Genomic DNA, 20,927 nt, shown 5'->3' with positions numbered 1-20,927 from the left:
ACTAATCAATATTTTTAACCTCAAGGTCAATAGACATATAACATTTGGAAACTTTTTAACAATCAATACGCAGTGCTCTAACTAAATGCAATGTGGTGAAGTTATATTGTTGAAAACCACCAAACTGAAGAGTGTATATTTATGTGTGTATGCGTGTGTGTGAAACACATAAAGAAAGACCGATAATTGTATTTCCTCCGTATATTAGGAAGAGTGCAATTAATAGTATAAATAATTCTGGAAACTCAGGAAGTACTGTACTTAACGGTGCAAAATAACATACATTTGCCAAATGATCATACATAAATAATTGTCTATTTGTGAACATTCACTATGAGAACTAAGGAAAATTAACTGGGCATATCATAAGGTCATATTTTAACATTTGTTCATCTACACATTATAACAGTGGGATAACCAAATAAGTGAACACAACTGTTATGGTTCAGATGTAACTTTAGGTGTAAACAAATTATCCTTATTACATAATTCATTATCAAATGCAGTTACTGTTTCCTTAATATGAAAGCATTTAAATAGTGATCCATTGGGATGATATAAATTATAACCACACAGAATATTTGATATTAATAAACTTAACTATAGATTCACTGACAAAGGTTTAACTAGGAACACGTTCATTATCAGCATCGACACAATGAAAAGTTTGTTGCATATTTTTTGCACATGGACCCAAGAGGTAAAATATATATGAAAAGGAAATAAATAAGTTTTTATTGCTTAAATTAATTAAGAAATCACGGGTCATCATTGTGTATTCAACAAATCAATATTGGATATTTAATCTAAGTATACGTAAATATTCACCCCTTATTTAGCAATAATGCCACATAAAAATTGTTCACCGGCCTGTGTTAAAGCAAACTGCATATATCTATAAAATGATCAACCACTGCGGTGCAGACTATTTTACAGCGAGTACACACATATTCTTCCAGAGGTGAAAACAGGTTTGTCACAATATTGGCAACGAGCCGACAGGACTCTAGCGATGAAATCGAATAACATACATATCGTCACAAAGTCAACATTTCAAAACATTTTCCTAAAAAGTAGGAATTGGAATTGAACAATACCTTTCCATTCAGATGTATTAAATATGAATTGTTTACAGCAGACAGCTGCGACAATGGCTGAAATTGGTGAGCGAGAACAATGATAATTACGATGCCAATACCCAAATGGGGCTTGTTAACAATGGCATCATAGCGCTGTTTAACAGTGCACATTACTCCTTCGATGGAAAGTAAATCGAAATCATTCTCAACAATGTGGATGTAGCCACGATGTTTCTCGGACTCGCCCGATACAGCGATGATTACACGAGAACTGGTGATCCAAACATGATGTTTGTCCCAGATGCCTCTAACCATCCAAATCAGAGAGCAAACATAATCAAAAGGCCTCGAAATGCCTCTTGTGATGCTGATGCAACTGTATAAATTTTAGCGCTTCCTCATGCAAATTTCAATCTTAGATTTGCACAGCATCGAGCTCAACTTCGTGGAGTCTCTTTGCTATGATCGTGTGCTATTTCTATCAGTCATAATCTTTGGATTTTGCAAAGTAATATTTGATGCAAAACCACCGTCACCCTGTTTCGTAAAAATAACTCCAACGATGCGATATGGGGCGATGGAGGTGCTCTTGCCGGTAAAGTTGTGCTAGATTCACTGACCTTGTGGATGCTTGTGTTATCCTCCTCACTGTGCTCAGAGTCACGTATTTTCTAGTTAATGTAGTCGGGAGCCATATCAACGCAATCGTTTCCCGCACATACCACAGATGCACACCCGTCCACTGATATTGTGAAGCAGTTTACCTGGTAAGTAACTACCCAGCAGGGTGTTACTGCACCAAAGGATGTGTTCTTGGTGTTTCAAACTTGCAGCACGAGATAATGACAAGCCACAAAATAAAATGGCATCTGAAAACTTAGAAGTGACCGAGGTCTCTTTGCGATTTAACGGTCACCAGGAACCTTCGGAAGAAATTCGGCTAGACTACACATAACCCAGTCATACTGCGCGTGCATATCACAATCCGTGGTGTTACATGGACCGGCATCAAACCGTTGAAACGGACAGGCAAATGTCTCAGCAAGACTTTCGAGCGTAGCACTCGATTTATTACTTTTTACTGGAACATCAGGCAGTCTGTTGTCGTCATGTACTTTGAAGCACGTGTCGGTAATGCTGGTGGTGCTAATTACAAATGATATGCTGTGATACTTGCTGACAGGATGCTGTTGTCGGAAGGTATTGGTGGTCGAATAGAATGATCGATGAACCTGTGGGAAATTCGTATTTGAACGTGTTTAGAATTTGAATAACAATGTCCGACCATGAAGAGATGGTCGGCATTACTCAAAGTCAATTGGGGAAAATCAAACACGCAATCAGAAAGAATTGTGAGGTCACAATGAAACTGTCTGCAGCAAAATTACTTGGAAATGTCCTCGTGTGGCAGACCCAAAAGCAACTCGCTCAGCTTAATGCGGCCAAGCACAAAAAATTAATTCAACAACATTTAAATTATCCAAGTCAGAGGGGGCAGAAATGCAAAAGACTGTTGGAACATTTCCATTCCTTGTAGCGATTTTAGCGTTGTTGGCACCAGCGGCTCCAGCGGTTGGAAAAGAGGTTGTCGGAACTGCATTAGGAATGGCTTTGAATGAGGCGGTTAATGGTCGCATACAAAAGGAAGGGGCCTTCCTTTGCCAGTCACGACTCATCGAAAACCTTTAGGAAACGATTTTCAATTGCCCGGTCGCAGAAGATCGCGCCGTTGATGGAAGTGAAGCCGGCGTTGACCAATATTTACACGGGATGGCAAAGTAGGTCAAACTTTTTTTGTGCTGTTGTATGTGAGATGAACGTGCAGCCATGGGCACCATGGCAAACTCACAAGCAAAACGGGCACCGTCAATCTGGATTCTTCCACAGGTCATGGCACTCAGTAGGTCTCATACGTGGTGACACACCAATATAGTTTGTATTTTGATTTGTATGGACTTGCACCGCCAGTCGAAGTGGTTAATTACTTATCAAAGGGCACTGGTGGACGTGGAAGATAGAGTCGTATGCTATTGTTATATTCGACCATGCCAGTTCAAACACAGTTGGACGGTATCATATGCGGTCATCTTGCAGCGCAAGCACCGTTCACCAACCCCGCAAACCCTTATTGATTTCATACTAAAGTTTGTGTGATATTATACACCCATGTCTATCAATATTTGCGGCCGTTACTCTGCTCGACGACACGTATCCCATGTGGATCTCAGCCGATTTGCCACCAAAGCGGATTTCTCTAAGCTTACGAGGAAGGTTGTTGTTGGCGTTGATCCAGGTGAACTTGTGACGTTTGAAGATCAATCTGGCAATCGGAAAACGTCTGGCGTGGACATACAAGATATTATTGTCAAGGTGAAAGACAACTCTGTGGTAAAGAATCTGGCTAAGCTCAATGACAACGGTTGAGTCTGAGACAGCGGCTTGTCCGTTGCTCATATCATATGTTGATACTAAAGGTGCAACAAAACAATACGTAAATAAACAAATTGACAAAAAAAAAAAAAAAAAAACAACGCGTGGATCAGCAAAGCGAAGATGTGCCGGCAACACCACGAGTAGTAACTTCATGGAGCGTCCATACGGTAATATTAATAAGAAAAAGAGAAGAACAAGCTAATGTGTGTACTTTAGCAAATGGCCGTGTTAACAATTTCACATCTATTGCTGAACGTGCATTTGACAGACCTAACAGTCACATATTAAAGGTGTGCGAGTCTGGATCATACTTGTTTATCGTAACCAGAACTAAAGGTACGTGGGGCCGAATGGGAATGTTGATAAATCATCAGCGCAATCTTGATGCCGATTATATACGCTAATATCACAATTAAGAAAGCTGACAGTGATAACAATTTTTTTTCACAGTTGTGTTATCAGCATCATTGGTCGGCGGAGATGAAATTCAGTTTCAAGCAGTCAGAATTTATCATGATGTTTTCTTAATCGTCTTTGGCGTTTGTGTTTAAGATTAAATTTTTCTGTAAGTATAAGTAGTTGCATATGCGCGCTGTGATGAAACTGCGATTTGACCACAGATTGAATCAGCTGCCAGCGGATTTTAACATTGAAAACAATTGTGATCCACTTGTCGAGGAATATCTGATTCACAGTGGTGTTTCCAAACCCTCGTACGAACTGTTATATAATTTTGCTAAGGGTCAAGTAGAAATTACATTTGGAATCACCCCGATGTACCACAACATACTCGAGGCCAGCTTGGAATCAACGCACGTGCACGTGATAAAGACGAACCGTTGACTGGAGCTCCAGATGCAAAAACATTCCGGGATTGTTTCTACATGGGCAAAGTATCATTGACCGATGTCTCCACCCCTGTTAAATTCATCATCGGATATTTTAAACCAACATTGACTCAGTTTAGAAAAAGGTCGCGACAGTTATTCAATAAGAACACACTTATTCAGGTAACAGTTATTGGGCAAAAACGATCGATAGATGTCAAAGGCTCTGTTGTGATCGGTCTGGTTTTTGTATGAGATGGGTGCGGGACCACCAGAACTCATCATTGACAGAGATTTGAATATTCCAGAGGTTAACGTTGTTATATAACTGCATGAGAATTATGCCAGTCAAAAGAATAATTGGCTAGAAATTCGCGTGCGTATTGCTCCTCACCTGATGATGAGACCGGACAAGGTCTACTTGCAATTGAAATACGCGATTATATTATTGAAAGAATAAATATGATACACCCCCAGTCTTATCGGCGTGAAAGGAAAAATAATCTAAGCGGTAAAACAGCTGCGAGATGAAATTACCAAGAGAACTGCGTTGATCGTGAAATACCAATCGCATGTCTGATCATAAATGTTATTTGCGGTCTCGCTCCTGCAGCAACTATCAGTTTTGGTGCAATTGGAATCACCACAACATCTACCATTGTATGTGCATCAATCTTTATTGTTGTTGGAACTATATCGAAATTAACCGCTGTCTCTGGTGGCGCGAGAAACCTAGTTTCGATGCGACTGCATTCCCGAGTATGCATCTATTCCGAATTGCTTGCGGCCTCATAGAGCAGTATCAATACCAACAGTAAATTGTACTCAGTTGAAATAGAGGATAAAATAACCAGTGCGGCTGAGTTTGAGATTATGCTGGAAGAAATGAAAAATCGCAGACAGTTACCAATACAAATAACAAACAACGCCGATTTACAAACAGAGAAAGTCAAATAAAAACAATCTCCATGCAGCGTGTATATCGATCGCTACCATAAACTTGCCTATCTCTCTGCAGAGATTTTCCTGACCACAATCTATGCTCATTATCACAGCACAGAGTAGTTTATAAGTGCTGCTTGGTCTTATTCGGTACCATATGGTGGCACTGACAACCGTCCGAGACTCTACCCCATGACTGACAAACTCGCGTTACATGTGTGTGCACCTCAGCGACCCTACGGAAAAAAGTAACCAAATATCTATGGGTCGCGTGGAGGATAGGTTGTCAGGGGGTTAGAGGTGAGAACGTCTTACAAGAACCAATCGCATCACACAGACTGATTGCACGATATTGTTCAACTGTTAACCAGAATTACACTTTTATAGTTCTGTCATATTGCTAGTAAGCTTAATATTTATTAAGTTTCAAATAATTTAACCTCTTATTTGGCCAGTGAACTTTGGTGTAATAAGTATCGATTAATGGTCAGATCAAAAACTCCTATATCGGAAGAGTACACTTTGAAAGTCGGCTAGAAATAAGAAAAACAGAAAAAATGCCAAAGGTTTTTTGGTTTATTACACCATATCCTTATCAATGTGTGATATACTGGAATTTAATTAAAAGGTCCAAAAGCATTTTGAAAACAGAATTGTGATCCAGTTTTTATTGATTTAAATTTTGATGATGTACTTAGATAGGTTAATCCCCTTTATTCTTTATAAGTTTTCTAAAGTTTTTGCAATTTGGGTTTCTGTGTTAGTACTCTTAACTTCCACAGACTTAAAATCGCATTGAGAGAATGTCCTTATTATTCATCCTCTTGCGTCTCTTTTGTCCATTTTCAGTTGAAGAAACAGCAACCCTCCTCTAGCTAACTCAGGTCACGTGTTACTATTGTCAATACTAGCTACATAGGCTATACAGACAGTGTTTAAATGTTTAAGTGACCATGCCATTTTGGCGTATGGCATATATAATATGTTGTTACCCCGTTCAAGGTGTAGAGTGTAGCATATGCGTACATAAATGTTGTCCATTTTAAGTCCATTGTCTGTGTTGTGTAACATGCTTGCACTTGAATTGATGTGCTCATGTTTTGCATTTTTCTGTATATGCACAAACAAAAAAGAGTAAGTGCATTTGGTTTGCGTATGAAGTGTGTCCACTGTAAATGGGATAGCCTAATTGTCATAATGTTGTCATAATATGTCCCCTTTCTATTATTGTAGTACTTGTGCATATGTTGTGTCCTATTTTTATCAGAAACTCTTTTTAGTCCCTTCTATCACGCGTGGCGTCTTATAGAAGTGCTCTGTAGCGTTTTATTCCTGATTTACAGAGGGGCGTAGCTCCCTGTCCCATATGAGTAAACGTTGGTTGTACTTATATAAGTTAATACTACGTTTGTGTGACTCCCACTTTTTGTGTTTGTTAGAATGTTAGTTAGATCTATATACAGTAAACCCGATCTAAGGACATATTTTGATGATGTATTTTCATAGTGTATAATTTTGCTCTTGCCCACACATTTCGATCGAGAGTATTACTAAATGTACACATAGTTGGATATTTTATTGAGTTTATGGTTATGTTTCCTTGTCTTTGAATATGGAGTCAAGGCTATATCTAAATAGTAGGAGGACATAAATCAATTTTGTAAAGCGTCCCCGTCCTAAAATCAAAAATGTACAAGTAAAAAAGACATCAGCCATCACCCCCCAACAGTAACCAATAATAAACAAACAGAAGAAATCAACCAATAAAAACAAAAACAAAGCAAAACAAAATAAACATCTCACTACATTGTTGGGCCCCCACCATGCAGGAGCCATGGGGCAAATGCTCCTTTTGATCATACTTTAATCCGACCGTGCGCATATCCTGTGTATGAATCTGCGAGAGGATGTTATCCCTCTCCACACAATTTTGTGGTTGGAAAAGAAATGCCCAACTGTTGGCATCATCCCTTCGCAATATTAATAATGATGTCCCATGAAAGGCGCTTTGGATATAGTTTTCTCGCAGTTGAAGTATTATTGGCAGTATTAATAAGCATATTTTATGAAGGCGTTTCGAATACAGTAGTATCTCAGCTGAAGTGGAAATTTTCTAGCATGTGACAGTGAAGTCGGGCCCGGCATTCGTTCAAGGCATACAGCTTGGTACGAGTTAAACTTTCTACATGTCTATTAATGCATATAGGTACTACGCGCTTCCCTTCTGAGAGTTCACCATAGATCAGCTGTTTGGAATCCATTACTCGAGCATTAGGGAGATGTCTCCTTCCCGTCTAACTTGCTACATGACTTCAGTCTTTTTGGTGCTAGTTATGAGGCCGTAATTGTCGCATGCCTCAGCGAACCCGTCCATGCTGGTCTGTATCTCTTCTTCTGAGCTAGCATTGATAGCGCAGTTCTGTTAAAGTCCATAATTAATGTTTTCGGAACTGCCTACAGTCGCCTGGATATGGACTCTTCCCGTCAGACCTGTATCTGACATGGATGCCCTCATAACTGGATTGGATCGCGTCTGTTAGCGTAACAGTGGACATGATGGTGAAGAGTGTGGGCGCCAGAACGAAGCCTTGTTTGACGCCATTTCTGACTGTGAAGGCATATGTATGTTCGCCGTCATCCATTACGTAGGCCATCATACCGTCTTGGAACTGACGAACGATTGTGATGAACATATTCGGGGAGGCGAATATTTGCCATGATCGTCCAAAGTCCATCTCTGCTGACTGTGTCCAACGCCTTGGTCAGGTCAACAAAAATTGTGAAGATGTCTTTATGTGGCTCCTGGCATTTCTACTGGTGTTATTGTGCAGCGAATATCATGTCGACAGTCCCTCTGCCGGCAAGGAGGAGAGGAGAGGACCCAGAGGACCTGGGACCGTAGACAGCTTTCAAGGGGTCGTAATAAGCACACTGCGTCCTTTCTATCTACATAGGCCTGAATCTCGTATTTATAACGACGAGCCAGGTGTCCTGGATTTTGCGAAACTTTGCCTGCACTGTCCTGCGCACACCGGCGATGGTTTGCCCTCTTGGAAACTGATGAAAAGTTGTTCAGAAAGACTCTGTGTAGGTACTGTTGTTCTGCGAGCAGTGTCGTTATCATCTGATCATTCCTTTTAAACCAGTCCTCGTTCTTGCGAGCCGTTTGTCCCAGAGGCTAGTGGACGGTGGAGTAGAGAGTGTCTCTAAGGGATGCACAGTCCTCTTCCACAGTAGCCTAGCAGTCTGCATGTCTTCCAGTGTGCTATCAAGGATCAATGAGACGCTTTCGGCGATTGGGTTAATTGTCAGCTTGAAAACGTTGAATCTCTTTACAGTCTTTTTCCTTTGTGGATGTCTTTCGGGCTGGATGTGAAGCTGAACTTGGACACCATTAAACTGTTCTTCATCCAAAAATCAGCATCCTTCTTTGATTTGTGTAGATACTCCAATCGTGTTCTTCAATGCGGATAGTTTGAAGTGCCATTAAGAACTGTTTAAATGTTTACAAAGATTGACATAAAATCAACAATGTTTCTTAGAACCATTGTACAAAATTGTATTCTAGTACAATTTTGTTTACTATTTCAGATGTAGAACTTAATTTAAAGTTCATCACAATGAGTTCCATATAAGTTCCTTAACAGCTCATGAAGGGATCACAGAGAGTGGAGAGTTAACTCCCTGTAATTATTTCCATTATATTTAAAGAACGAGTCCTTTGAGAATGACATGGTTATACGTCTGATACCTAATGACTGGCCCATCATTCGGTATGACAAATATTGTTCCAATACCAGATTCTCCATAAAGAAACAAATAATCACCAATATCTTTCAAATTTACGAATAAAGACGGAAATACTAGAGTTCAGACCCCCGTATTATTACATTTGTAATCTGTTATAAAACTGAGTTGACATATAATACTAATAATACCACCCCAATTAGAGAGACAAAAAACAACAAAACTACGGTAATGAATAAAAGGGTATTATACATGAATATTAAAAAGTAGGACTGCAAATACATTTATATGCAATCGTGTCCATTAAATTTGTTTGGTGATAATTTCATTTGTATAGATTGATATCTAGCACACTCGGTTCTATAGCTTACATCTGTATGACCAGTCAGGGTTTATTATCTTCAATGAAATAGCTAGGTGAAATATATTCTAGATGCATTTTTAGAAACAAACACTGTCACTAATTTACTAAAGGTCTTCCAATTCATGTGTATCCCAGAAAAATTAGCAAGAGCAATACTAGATTCAATCAATTTTGTAATAAATTAACCTACTATGCATGCATAAAATATAGGGGATAGAAACTATCGAAATGTTGTCAAATCAGCAACCATCGAAAATTTAAACCGGAGTCAACATCAGTTACACAGGATCAATTGAAAATAATTTGCTCTAAAATAAGGAAGTATCAAAAGAGAAACTTTTTATAAAGCGAAACAAAGTCAGAGCAAAAATACTCAAAAGTCTCAAACTGCAACCAAATCTCTTTTCTAGATAACCTAAAACAAACGAAATTTCATCTAAAACTAAACATAAAAAGTAAATAGCCGTAACAGCTAGAAACGTAAACAACCCACAACGAAAATTATTTCAACTATTACTAAAACAGAAGTTAATCCCTCAAAACGAACAGGGGGAGAAATAAACCTGTCATCAAAACGTTTCAATTTATGTCCCCACAAGACATACGACAAAGGTTAACCACAAAAGGACAGTAAATACTTTAGCCGCAGACTTTAAAACAGTCCCATTTTGTCCTGCATCCAAATATGAATCGGATTGTGATATCTACCGCGACCAAACCATGTTCTCAAGGAAATTAGTTGGACCCCACAAAAAAGCTCAATTGCAAATTTAGAAGCCTTCCTCAACTCAGTTTAGAAGGGCCATGCTAGCAGATCTTCAGGTTTGAGTAAAGAAGATAAAGATACCCCACATTCAGATCATAAATCATGATCAGCATTGGCCTGCAGATAAGGTCATCACTTTTACTGTCCTAAATAGGAAATGCTACATAAATTAAGTAAATATACAACTAAGCTACGCAAGTCTCTTCCAAATACTAGGCCAAGATCCTAACCTATGCGATGCAAAAACTATTGCAAATAGTACTCGTCAGGCGTACCAAATCGGACTCATAGTCCAGCAAACAAAAGATAATTAGGACCAGAAAACACTAGAGCAGGACGATTTTATCTTCAACATAAAATCCATTAACGTCCAATAACGGACATCTCACAGAAAGGATATTAAAATGTCTGCACACTTTCATGAGAGCACATGTGCACATTTTACCGTTCTATCTTCAGGACAGGACTTAATACCTCGCAAAAGCAAAGTAACTGAACTATTGCCTTTAGATTCAGTACTTGTTTCCTTAGACGTAACATCCTTGTATACAAATATACCTGCACGGAAATGGATACAGACGTTTAAAGTAGTATGTTTGTCCATATTTTGTGTTTAACGTTTGTCCATGATAATTGATTATTAGGATCATTTGTAAGCAACAAAGTTTATAGATAACCTTTGCCTGTGGAAGTGGATTAGTACATTAATATGATAATTGTAAACATGTTTATATCGTTGTATATATATATATATATATATATATATATATATATATATATATATATATATATATATATATATATATATATAATTTTATGACCAGAGAACTAGTTTGTTTTGTTTTATTAATATGTATATTGCTTTTGTTTATAATGTATTGTGAATTGATGAAATAATGAAGATTGTACATTATCTTTTACATTTCAACGTTTATAATTTTTAGTTTATATGCCAGTATCCTAGCAGTAAATATAAAATATGTTACGTTTTCAAAAATGTTAATTTAAAGAGTGAAATTTGAATTATGTTCCCTGTTACAATTATTTAATAAGAACTTTTTATTTTTCTAATTTATTGAATAACTTAAAATATGAAACAATGATTAAAACAATATCATATGAATATGTTTCATAACATGTGTAATAAATAATTAACATATAATAATTTAAATTATAGCATAATTACTTATTTTCTTAAATACTTCTTTATTTATATTATTGTTAATTTAATTTACATAAAAATTCAATTATATAATTTGGGTTACAATGGTGTTAATTTTACTTTAAGTACTCATAAACAAGAATAGATGAACAAAAGGAAATGCGAAACACGTTTTCAAGTTCTATTTTAAACAATGTCATGTACTATTTTTAAATTTAGATATTTTGGATATATGGTATCCAGACGGTGAATCCAATATGTTTCTTTGAGCATCCGTTCCATCTCCGAATTACCATATTAATAGGCTGAATTGAAAAATCTTGTAAAGTGTGTCTGATTTAGTTTTTAATGAAGGTTTAACAATTCTTCAATCATATTGCTACAATATCTGCAATGTGACAGTTTATAGTGATGTCTAGCACTGGGGCATTATGCTGCAGACATATAGCACCATGTCAAACCCGGCCACCTTATCCTGACACCAGGCCGACCAGTCCTAAAACTAGCCTCTTAATGTTGAGTGCCTAGCAAGGCAACTGCTAGTACCATTTGTATAAGTCTTTGGTATGACTAGCCCGGGGTTTGAACCCGCTGCCCTCCGCATCCAAGGCGGATGCTCTAACCACTTGGCCTCCACAGCGGTCTTGTAAAGTGTGAACACCCTCATTAAAGCGTGCGGCGACATGATATGAAAAAAAAGATTGACCTATATATACAGGTTACTGCATTTGTATGGTAAAATATTAACTAGATTTCGGATTAATACTGCACTTCTACGGTCGTGCAGTATTAATTAGGAAAATAAACCGAGTTAATATTTTCCCATAATAATGCCGTAACCTTTTTATTATATTATCATTTTGTTATTCTACCTAAGGCTTCTTTAAAAAATACACTTCAAGAAACAAAGTATTTAAATGTATGGTGTATTCCAAAAGAAATACAAAGCCGTATATTCATCATTACACAATACCAATATTAATGCGCACAACTCAGCGACCTTTTAACTTCGTCGCGCACTCGACATTAGTTTCTACTTAAAACTGAAATTGCGTCATATTGTGGATAAATGCGAATTGCATTAAATTTTCCAGTTGGTCTGGAATGGACAGATTGTGTTTTTGTTGTCGATTCTACTCAATTCTGCTCGGTATGGATTTGATTTATTAGCTGCGCCAATTCTGCACGAAATACATGCGATTTGAGCAGGGAAAGACTAGCCTTGACTCTACTGCATGTGTGTTTCTGTTCTGCCATTAAATATTTGAAGTCATAATGTGGGGAAAATATGAAATCCTTGAATTTCAATTATCACTAAGACGCTATAGGATTTCACGTTTATTTCGTGTGCAGCAAAGAGAACATGATTGCAGTTGGAAATGCAGTTAAAATTACAGTAAAATTTTGCGGTGTGGAATCAAACATTTTATTTTCCATGCTATAGCTCTTGTAATTCGGATTTGCAGACAGTAATTTTTGAGGAAATTGAAGATGCAAAAATGTGAGTATTTTTTGTTGTCATTTTAATTACCAGCTAAAGAAGATATTTGTATGCCTTGCCACTTGGATGCTCATTGTAGAGACCACATCTATGTAATGACCTATATGGCGTCTATCGTTAACATAATTCCGAAATATTGTATCAGAAACGTTTACATGGAAAATTTGAAAGCAGTCGGTGTGTGAGAGTCCATTCAACCAGCAAAAATAATAATTCTTTGTCGTCTTGGCTTATTGGCTCTGAGGCCCTTTCCATTCTACCAAAACCATCAGTTGCATTTTTTCTCGAATTTGGTACTTTGACTTATAAAATGGTACGTCTATATTTTGCGATAGCCCTTTGCCACAGTATGTATTTTTATGCAATTGCTATATACCCCAGAGTGCACTGGTCATAGTCTAAACCAGTCCACATTTCGCCTAAGTAAATGATCAAATGATTAGAATGGTATGTTCAATACTCCGTCTCTCACGTTTGATGTGGACATTGCGAAAATCACGTTCATTCGTTTGCTTGTTTGAACGTTTCATTTGTGGTTCAGTAAACTCGTCCACATCGTTCATTTTATTATCTCTACTTTCATTAAGATGAAACAGCTTCTTTAGTTCATCCACAAACAAATCTAATAAACTAAAACGTAAAGCGATTGCTACATGAGTGTACATGTTTTGTTACAAAGTAGTTCCTAATACACTATATAATATTTATGGGCACTTGTGCATTATAAATGTGTTCAGTAGTGTATGATACCGCACAATTCTGACAATACGGCTGTAACAAAAAAAGGAGCATATTATAAAATTATTTATATCAAACCTACATTGGATCATGCATTTAGATACTTGTTCACTGGTTTGTCCAATATATTATGTGCCCCAAATTTTACAGGTGTTCATATAAATATCATTTGATACTGCACAATTACAATCATAATGCATTCTAAATGTTTCTTTACTACTGAAATAAGTATATTTTATCACTTTAAGAACAGTGGGAGCATCTAAGTCTATTACATTTAGCTGATAAAGCCTTACTAAATGATGTCTGTGTTAGCTTAAAATTAATTAGCAAATCTTTAAGATTCTTATTCCTTTAATATTCAAGTGTGGGCTTGCATTTGTGTAGCAACTGAACACTTGCATTACACGATACCTGTAATAAATCCCAATATGTATTGGTAAACTTGGATAATATTCAAGAACAAAAGGAATGATACTTTCATTTTGTCTCTGACTTTACATTCTAGCTCGTCAAGTTTTGTAAGGGGATATACTTTTTGGAAAGCAGTATTAATGATATCAGTTGGATACTTTCTTCTCAAAAAATGTTGACGTAACTCTGTAAAAGATGATTTAAAGACAGTGTCATCCGAAATAATTCTTCGATATCTTTCCGCTTGACTATATGGTATTCCGTCTTTACATGATTTTGGATGACGAGTAGAATATTCAACATATTGATGAACAACCGTGCTTTTAACACGTATCGTAGCAGCGATATCAACGCATTCATTGTTCACGACTTCTCCGTCCAAAAATGATACGTTATGTTAGACACATACAACGTAAACTTAATTGTTGGGTGTAATGTATTTAAACACTCTATGAAATTCCAAAGGTCCTCCAATGAATGACTCCAGATCATAAAACATGTCATTTAAAAACCTTAATAAAACATCGGGTTTTAAAAAGAATTTATTTAGAAGGTTTATAACTTCCCATGAATAGTGATGCATAAGAGGGCGCCATCGGACTACTTATTACTGTGCCCACCTTTTGAATATAGTTTGTATCACCAAACCAAAATAAAGTTATTTTCAACTATACGTTTTATTAAATCACATACAATTTGTTTCGATGTATCAATATAGTATTTACGCGCTTCGATACCATCGTTGTGTGGTATATTCATGTAGGTCAAAACTGTTACGAGTCTATGCTCTTAAAATAAGTAACGGAAAAGAGTGAAAGACAACAAACTTTGTAAAATTTAACAAATGTAATTTATTTCCCTAGAATACAAAGTGAAAATGAAACAATGAACTTATGGTATTGCTAATAAATCCCTAAATTCAAGAATTTCGCACACAAGTCCTAATAATTTGAAGTCCTGAATAAAGCTCATAACAAGTTCCGAAGAAATTAAAAACTGAAAGCGATGACGTGTGTGTTATAGCCTTTAGATTGTTGATATGTCAGCAATCTTTTGTTGAATCATAGTAATATAATTCCAGGTTTGAATTCAGTATAAATTCCAGTAAATGTTTTTATCCAAGAATTTTATCAGAGCGCTTTTCTATTTCCAGAGAAAATAATCACTTTAATTCAATAAGCTGAATAAAATAAAATTCATCGAAACTGCTCACAACATAATACAACATGAAAGTGGTAGATATTAAAGCACTAATGACCAAGTTCTCACAATCACAAGATTATATTATATAGTTGTCTACTTGACCTCAGGTCACAATTAGCATTTTATTTAAAAAGACCATTACCTAATGGAAAATAATCTTCTAGAATGATCCTGATGTTTAAAAATCAAAACCATAACCTGGATTACTTTCAGCAAATTCCTTAACTTAGACTCTAATAAACATATTTACTTCTTCTATTAATAATGATCCTGACATTAAGCCCATACACAGAGATAATAGTTTAGCTATTTATTAGTTGTTTACACAAAATATACTAACAAAGTCAGGTCAAGCAGAAATGAACTCAATTTGGACAAGGTCAAGTCCAACATACAATGTTACATTACAACAGCATGTAATGAAATAATTTCTTTTAAATACAACTGACAAACAAACAATGAAATTAAAAATACAGAACACCACATAAAGTGTAATTATGAATGATTTTTCAGTTACTTTTAGTTTGGTAATGAAATCTGAAGCTTCTTTGAGATACGACGGTAGTGATTTCGCTAATGGTTGTAAACGATGATCACTATATTTAGATCTATTATTAGTATATGCGTTTCATGGAAAATTATTGGCCCTCATGGGTACTCCAAAGGTAGTGATCTATCAAGTGTTTTATGTGTTGTAGGTAGAATATAAAACTGACGTGTGTGTATTATATTTCGGATGATGTCAAATTTATTATATATGGAGGTATTGTGCATACAAATTTATTTAGAACATTTACTTATTATTTTTTCTTTAATTTCTTCAAAACGGATGATAGGAAGATTTTGTATAATATACTTTGTCGCTTAATTGTCTTTCTACCTCTTTAATAAAAGCTTCTGTACTTATTATCACTATAGTGTTAGACTTATCAGCTATTTTAATGATGATACTTTCATCCGATACGTTACATAAAGAATTTAGTTTTTGTTTTATATATGTTTGTAAAATCTCTTTTTTCAGGACTGCTATTTAAAATTTATTGTTTGGTCGCTTCAGCGTAAAAATCGAGGTAAATATCATGTCCGCTAGCAGTTGGAAATGAAGACTTTTTTTTAGAAAAACAGCTTATTTTGTACATAATGACTATTTTTATATGTGAATATGTACATGTTTGTGAATAAAATTGTTTAATTTTAATCTTTTTTTATATTTGAACAATGCTTCGGCTAGTCTAATATTTTCATGCACTTTAGCTCTTGGACAATGTGAAAAACCTCAGCCTAAAAGAACAAAGTCACTATCAATTAGAATGCGATTAGATAGCTCTAATGCCATCTCTTTCCTTCTTTTGGCAGGTTCTTTTCGTTTCTTCTCTTATCCCCACATGCTCTTGTTTTGTATCCTAACGAACCGCTTGTTCTTTTTTCGGTTTTTTATATCTGTATTAGATATTCCTGGTTTTCATTAGGAGTTTTAGTGTTTCTGTCAATAAGAATTATGCAGATTCTTGTGCAGCTTTTTTGCCCCATTTTTTTACGGTTTCGACATAAATTATTTTCTTTATGCCTGGGGATGTTACGTTGTTTGCTTCAATATCCATGGAAATTTTTTCTTTGGGTTTAGTTTTGTCTGTGAAAGTTGTCAGATTGTTTCGTCTGGATTCTGGAGATCTATATTCATGTTGATTGTTTTGGTTGTTGCTCATTCCGTGTGAGATTATTGTCCCCCATATGTCTATTCCTGAGATTCATGAATTTAATATTCCTTCTTGATTCCTTGGGTTGTTGAACAGTTCTGTTAGGTTTAGCATTGGTAATTGTTTATGAGGATGTTATTCCTTGCATTGAAGAATTGCTTTTCTCTCTTTGTAGATTTTGTAACTTTCTAATATATATATATATATATATATATATATATATATATATATATATATATATATATATATTGTTACGAATCTAGGTCTATATACAACAATGATGCACGTCTTTGAATGAATTCGCCATTATTCCAAAATGATGTGTTAATCTATTGTTAATGGTCACCTTGTAACTCTATTGCATACTATACATAAATATTTCGTTTCGAATTACAAGACAATTGTGAACAAATCCACAGACTGGTTTTAAAATATTTAAGAATTATTGTGTTATGATGTACCTACTTATACGAATTTTCACTTGGAATAGATATGAGTCATATCAGTAGAAACTTCCAATCAATTGTAAATCATTTTGTTTCTAGGATATTTTAAACTGAAGAAACTGTGTCAACAAGTTATTCACAACTTACAATCATGGACAAAAGTTAGTTATGCAAACAGGTTGTTTAGATTTGGCCATTATCTTAAAGTTCTACACTCACGTATTAAAGCTAACCACACAGCAGTGATATGCACGTGTAATACATACATACATACATACATACATACATACATACATACATACATACATGCATAAATACATACATACATACATACATACATACATACATACATACATACATACATACATACATACATACATACATATATACATACATACATACATACATTCATACATACATACATACATACATACATACATACATACATACATACATACATACATACATACATACATACATACATACATACATACATACATACATACATATATGGATAGTTCGGGAGATTGTGTATTAAGGAGGGTGATGTTTTGAAGTCTTGATCGAAAGAGCCAATAATAATCTTAATGTTACATCGAGTTTAAAGAAGAATAACGATTATATTTGCTTTTCTAACAAACTTACTACCTCCTTGTACCAATACGCATCATGCATAAAGAATTCATAAATAAATCAAGTAGCTCTCTATATCTCAGTTAACATCAAAGCTTCTCTGATTACATATATATTTGTTATATGAGAGTCGCAAGCTACTGACAACTTATTACATATAATAGTACGTAAATGTACGTTTTGGACTTTTGTTATTATATACCACTATAATAATTTACGAAACACCAGCGATTTCTGGTTCTGGTGACTGCATAGAACAAATGTAAATACAATCCATACTGGATATGTACGAATTTTTTCTATATATTTTCAAATATTATGGAATATTTCTGGTTCCATTTTGATAGATCTATGCATATTCTGTTCTGTTATTCGGAATTGCTGCAATATGAATTGTAGTTTGTTTTGCTCAGTATAGTGATCAGAGCCTGGAATCAATAGTTTTTCATGTATTTCGTTCCTATGTTAAAAATATCCCAAACATGCGTTCGTCCACTACTACTACTACTCATTTACCAGTTCTGATGATGACACTTGCAATGAAGATTATCACAAATAAAAAGTGATGAAACGCAAGAGACTGAAGTATTGGTAGATAGATTTGTTCTTTGCAACAGTAATTTAACAGGTATTGACGTTTGATTAAAGGGACAACTATTAATTTTTTTTAAAGCAAAATATGTAATTGCAATTATTCTTACGAATTGTGTTTTTAATAATAATAATAATAATAATAATAATAATAATAATAATAATAATAATAATAATATTTTGTATTTTAATTTGATGATCACAATATCTTATATTATCTCACGCATATATAAAAATATTGGGGGGAAAGCTCTCTGTTAGATGTTGTGAGGAAAATTCCCTGTTATCAAGATGATTGTTGCTAATATTAGTGATCATTACTATATTTATTCTGATTATAGAAACTGGCATTATCGATATATGCGGCAGCTCGACAGCATTGGAAGTCTCTGAAGTGAATATTATGCTATTTAATAAAACAAGGCCGACAGATGCGGTATCACGATGCACATGCCAAGTTCAGGCAAAAGGGAATGTAAACTTCGAACTTGTCGATATTAGATTCTTTACATCAAGCGAATTCGATGACATATACAGTTGTACAAGCGGCATTTTAACCATCAATAATCGATCCATTTGGTGCGACCAGCAAAATAATAGTTTTATTTACTTGAGAACCAAATTCATCGGAGAAATTCAACGAAACGCTAACGATATACAGCTCATATATACTGAAAATAACAGACCTGCGATGGTGTGGATTAATTTAAAAGGTAATATTAAACACTTACACTTCATGGAATTGAAGAAAGAATTATATTAATCACATTTCTGCAAGTTATATAATCTCATAAAATCGTATTCTATCTTTCTTTTAATATGACATTATGATGATAAAAAAGTTACAAGTGAAATAATTATGTCACGCAAGGCAAATACACAATGCTCCATCCAAATATATTTAAAACACAATTTGATTATGATGTCTGTCAGTTTTATTGTGTTATCTTTTTTGAGGGGGCGGAAAGTGTGGTATGAGTCATAAATATAACCATAGATATCTGCTCTTATACATCAAATTGAGGAGACATTTCGGTAAGTGCAATGTTTTGTTCTTCAAGGCTCGGAGGACACAGCAGCTGTATGGCTCATTTACTAAATTTAATTGAGATGATTACTTATGTAAGATCTTTTATGTATAATGTCTGAGACAATCCCATAAGTGATAGCGTAACATAATAAGATCCAATGACCTTCCTAAGTGAAACATGGGTACAAAATGTGTGGGGCATTCCATATGGCTAACTAATCATTCTGTTCGATGCATTAAACTTCTTTTGTCACCATAAATCTACTATTTCATGATATCATTTTAAATTACATATCGCTATAGGTTGTCAAGCTTTATACTGCATAATTACATATAGTCTAGTTGCAAGAACTTGCATGGTGATATATTTCCGAATCTATCTGCCTTCATTGATGTGTTCCATGTTTATATAAAATGCGTTCAGTCTTGATCCGCGTTTCATCTAAAATCCTTTCGCAAAACCACATACACGCCCTGCAAGTTTGCGGTTTTGTCAATTTATTCATTCAAATCTTTTAAATTGACTCATAATTTTATATATGATCGAAAATGTATATATTTTGTTTCATTGTACCGAATGTCAAATAAATTGTGATCAAGCGATTTAAATATTTATTACTGACAAGAAAACTTATCATTTTGCGTTTAGTACAGTACCACCACTAAAACCCAGGAGTCCTTTCTTTTTCTTTCATTTTGTGTACATATATGGCATACTATTATTCATTATTTCCATTGGAAGAGTCACAAAAACATGCAAAGTTACTATCACAACTTGCTTGTTTTTGGGAGTAATGTGACTTTAAATATCATATTAAATAAAGTGACGAAAGATGATTATATTGTCTTAATAATTGTTGATTTTATTTCTAGGCTCAAACAGCACTTTTGTGATAACCTGCACGAATAATTCCTCTATGACTACTACGATCCCGAGTGAAACTGATAAAAGACATGGTGAGCTTTATTATTTTCTTTATTGGGTTTGGCATATTGAGTAAAAGTACGGTAAAACCGGTCTAAACGGACATTGGATTTCTGAGGTATTTTGCTCTTATCGAATATATTTTAAAGGTAATACATTATGTAAACAGGAATGATGTCAATTTTAATACCGACTGTCACTGTTATGAATTGCGTGTCATCGCATACGAATATGTATCTCTTTATCCCCTCGTATGAGTCTATTAGTAGAAAAATATGAATCAGCCATGAAGATCTGGTGATGATCTATGTTTTAAATAATTAGCTAGTATAAATAAATGCATAATATTGTTGCTGGTTTTATTCTTCCTCGCTCATTTTCTTTCTTGGGGCTGGCGTGGGGATGGACGGCTGGCTTCGTCACCAACGC

At 35.1% G+C, this 20,927-nt stretch overlaps 1 protein-coding gene across 1 annotated transcript in view; it reads left to right on the top strand.

Annotated features, from left to right (window-relative positions):
• The window catches only part of LOC149797333 (uncharacterized), a 48,164-nt gene that overhangs the window by 14,861 nt on the left and 12,376 nt on the right, over positions 1 to 20,927 (top strand). Inside the window, exons 2-3 of the mRNA XM_089960395.1 lie at positions 18,885 to 19,256; positions 20,447 to 20,530. Of these exons, the coding sequence (XP_089816521.1) occupies positions 18,885 to 19,256; positions 20,447 to 20,530 (456 nt within the window). The remainder of the gene's footprint in view (positions 1 to 18,884; positions 19,257 to 20,446; positions 20,531 to 20,927) is intronic.

Source organism: Sinohyriopsis cumingii, chromosome 6 (genome assembly GCF_028554795.1).
Source record: "Sinohyriopsis cumingii isolate HCF-2022 chromosome 6, ASM2855479v2, whole genome shotgun sequence".
NCBI lineage: Eukaryota > Metazoa > Mollusca > Bivalvia > Unionida > Unionidae > Sinohyriopsis > Sinohyriopsis cumingii.
Note: the sequence above shows the minus strand (reverse complement) of the source record. Positions and strands in the feature narration are given on the sequence as shown.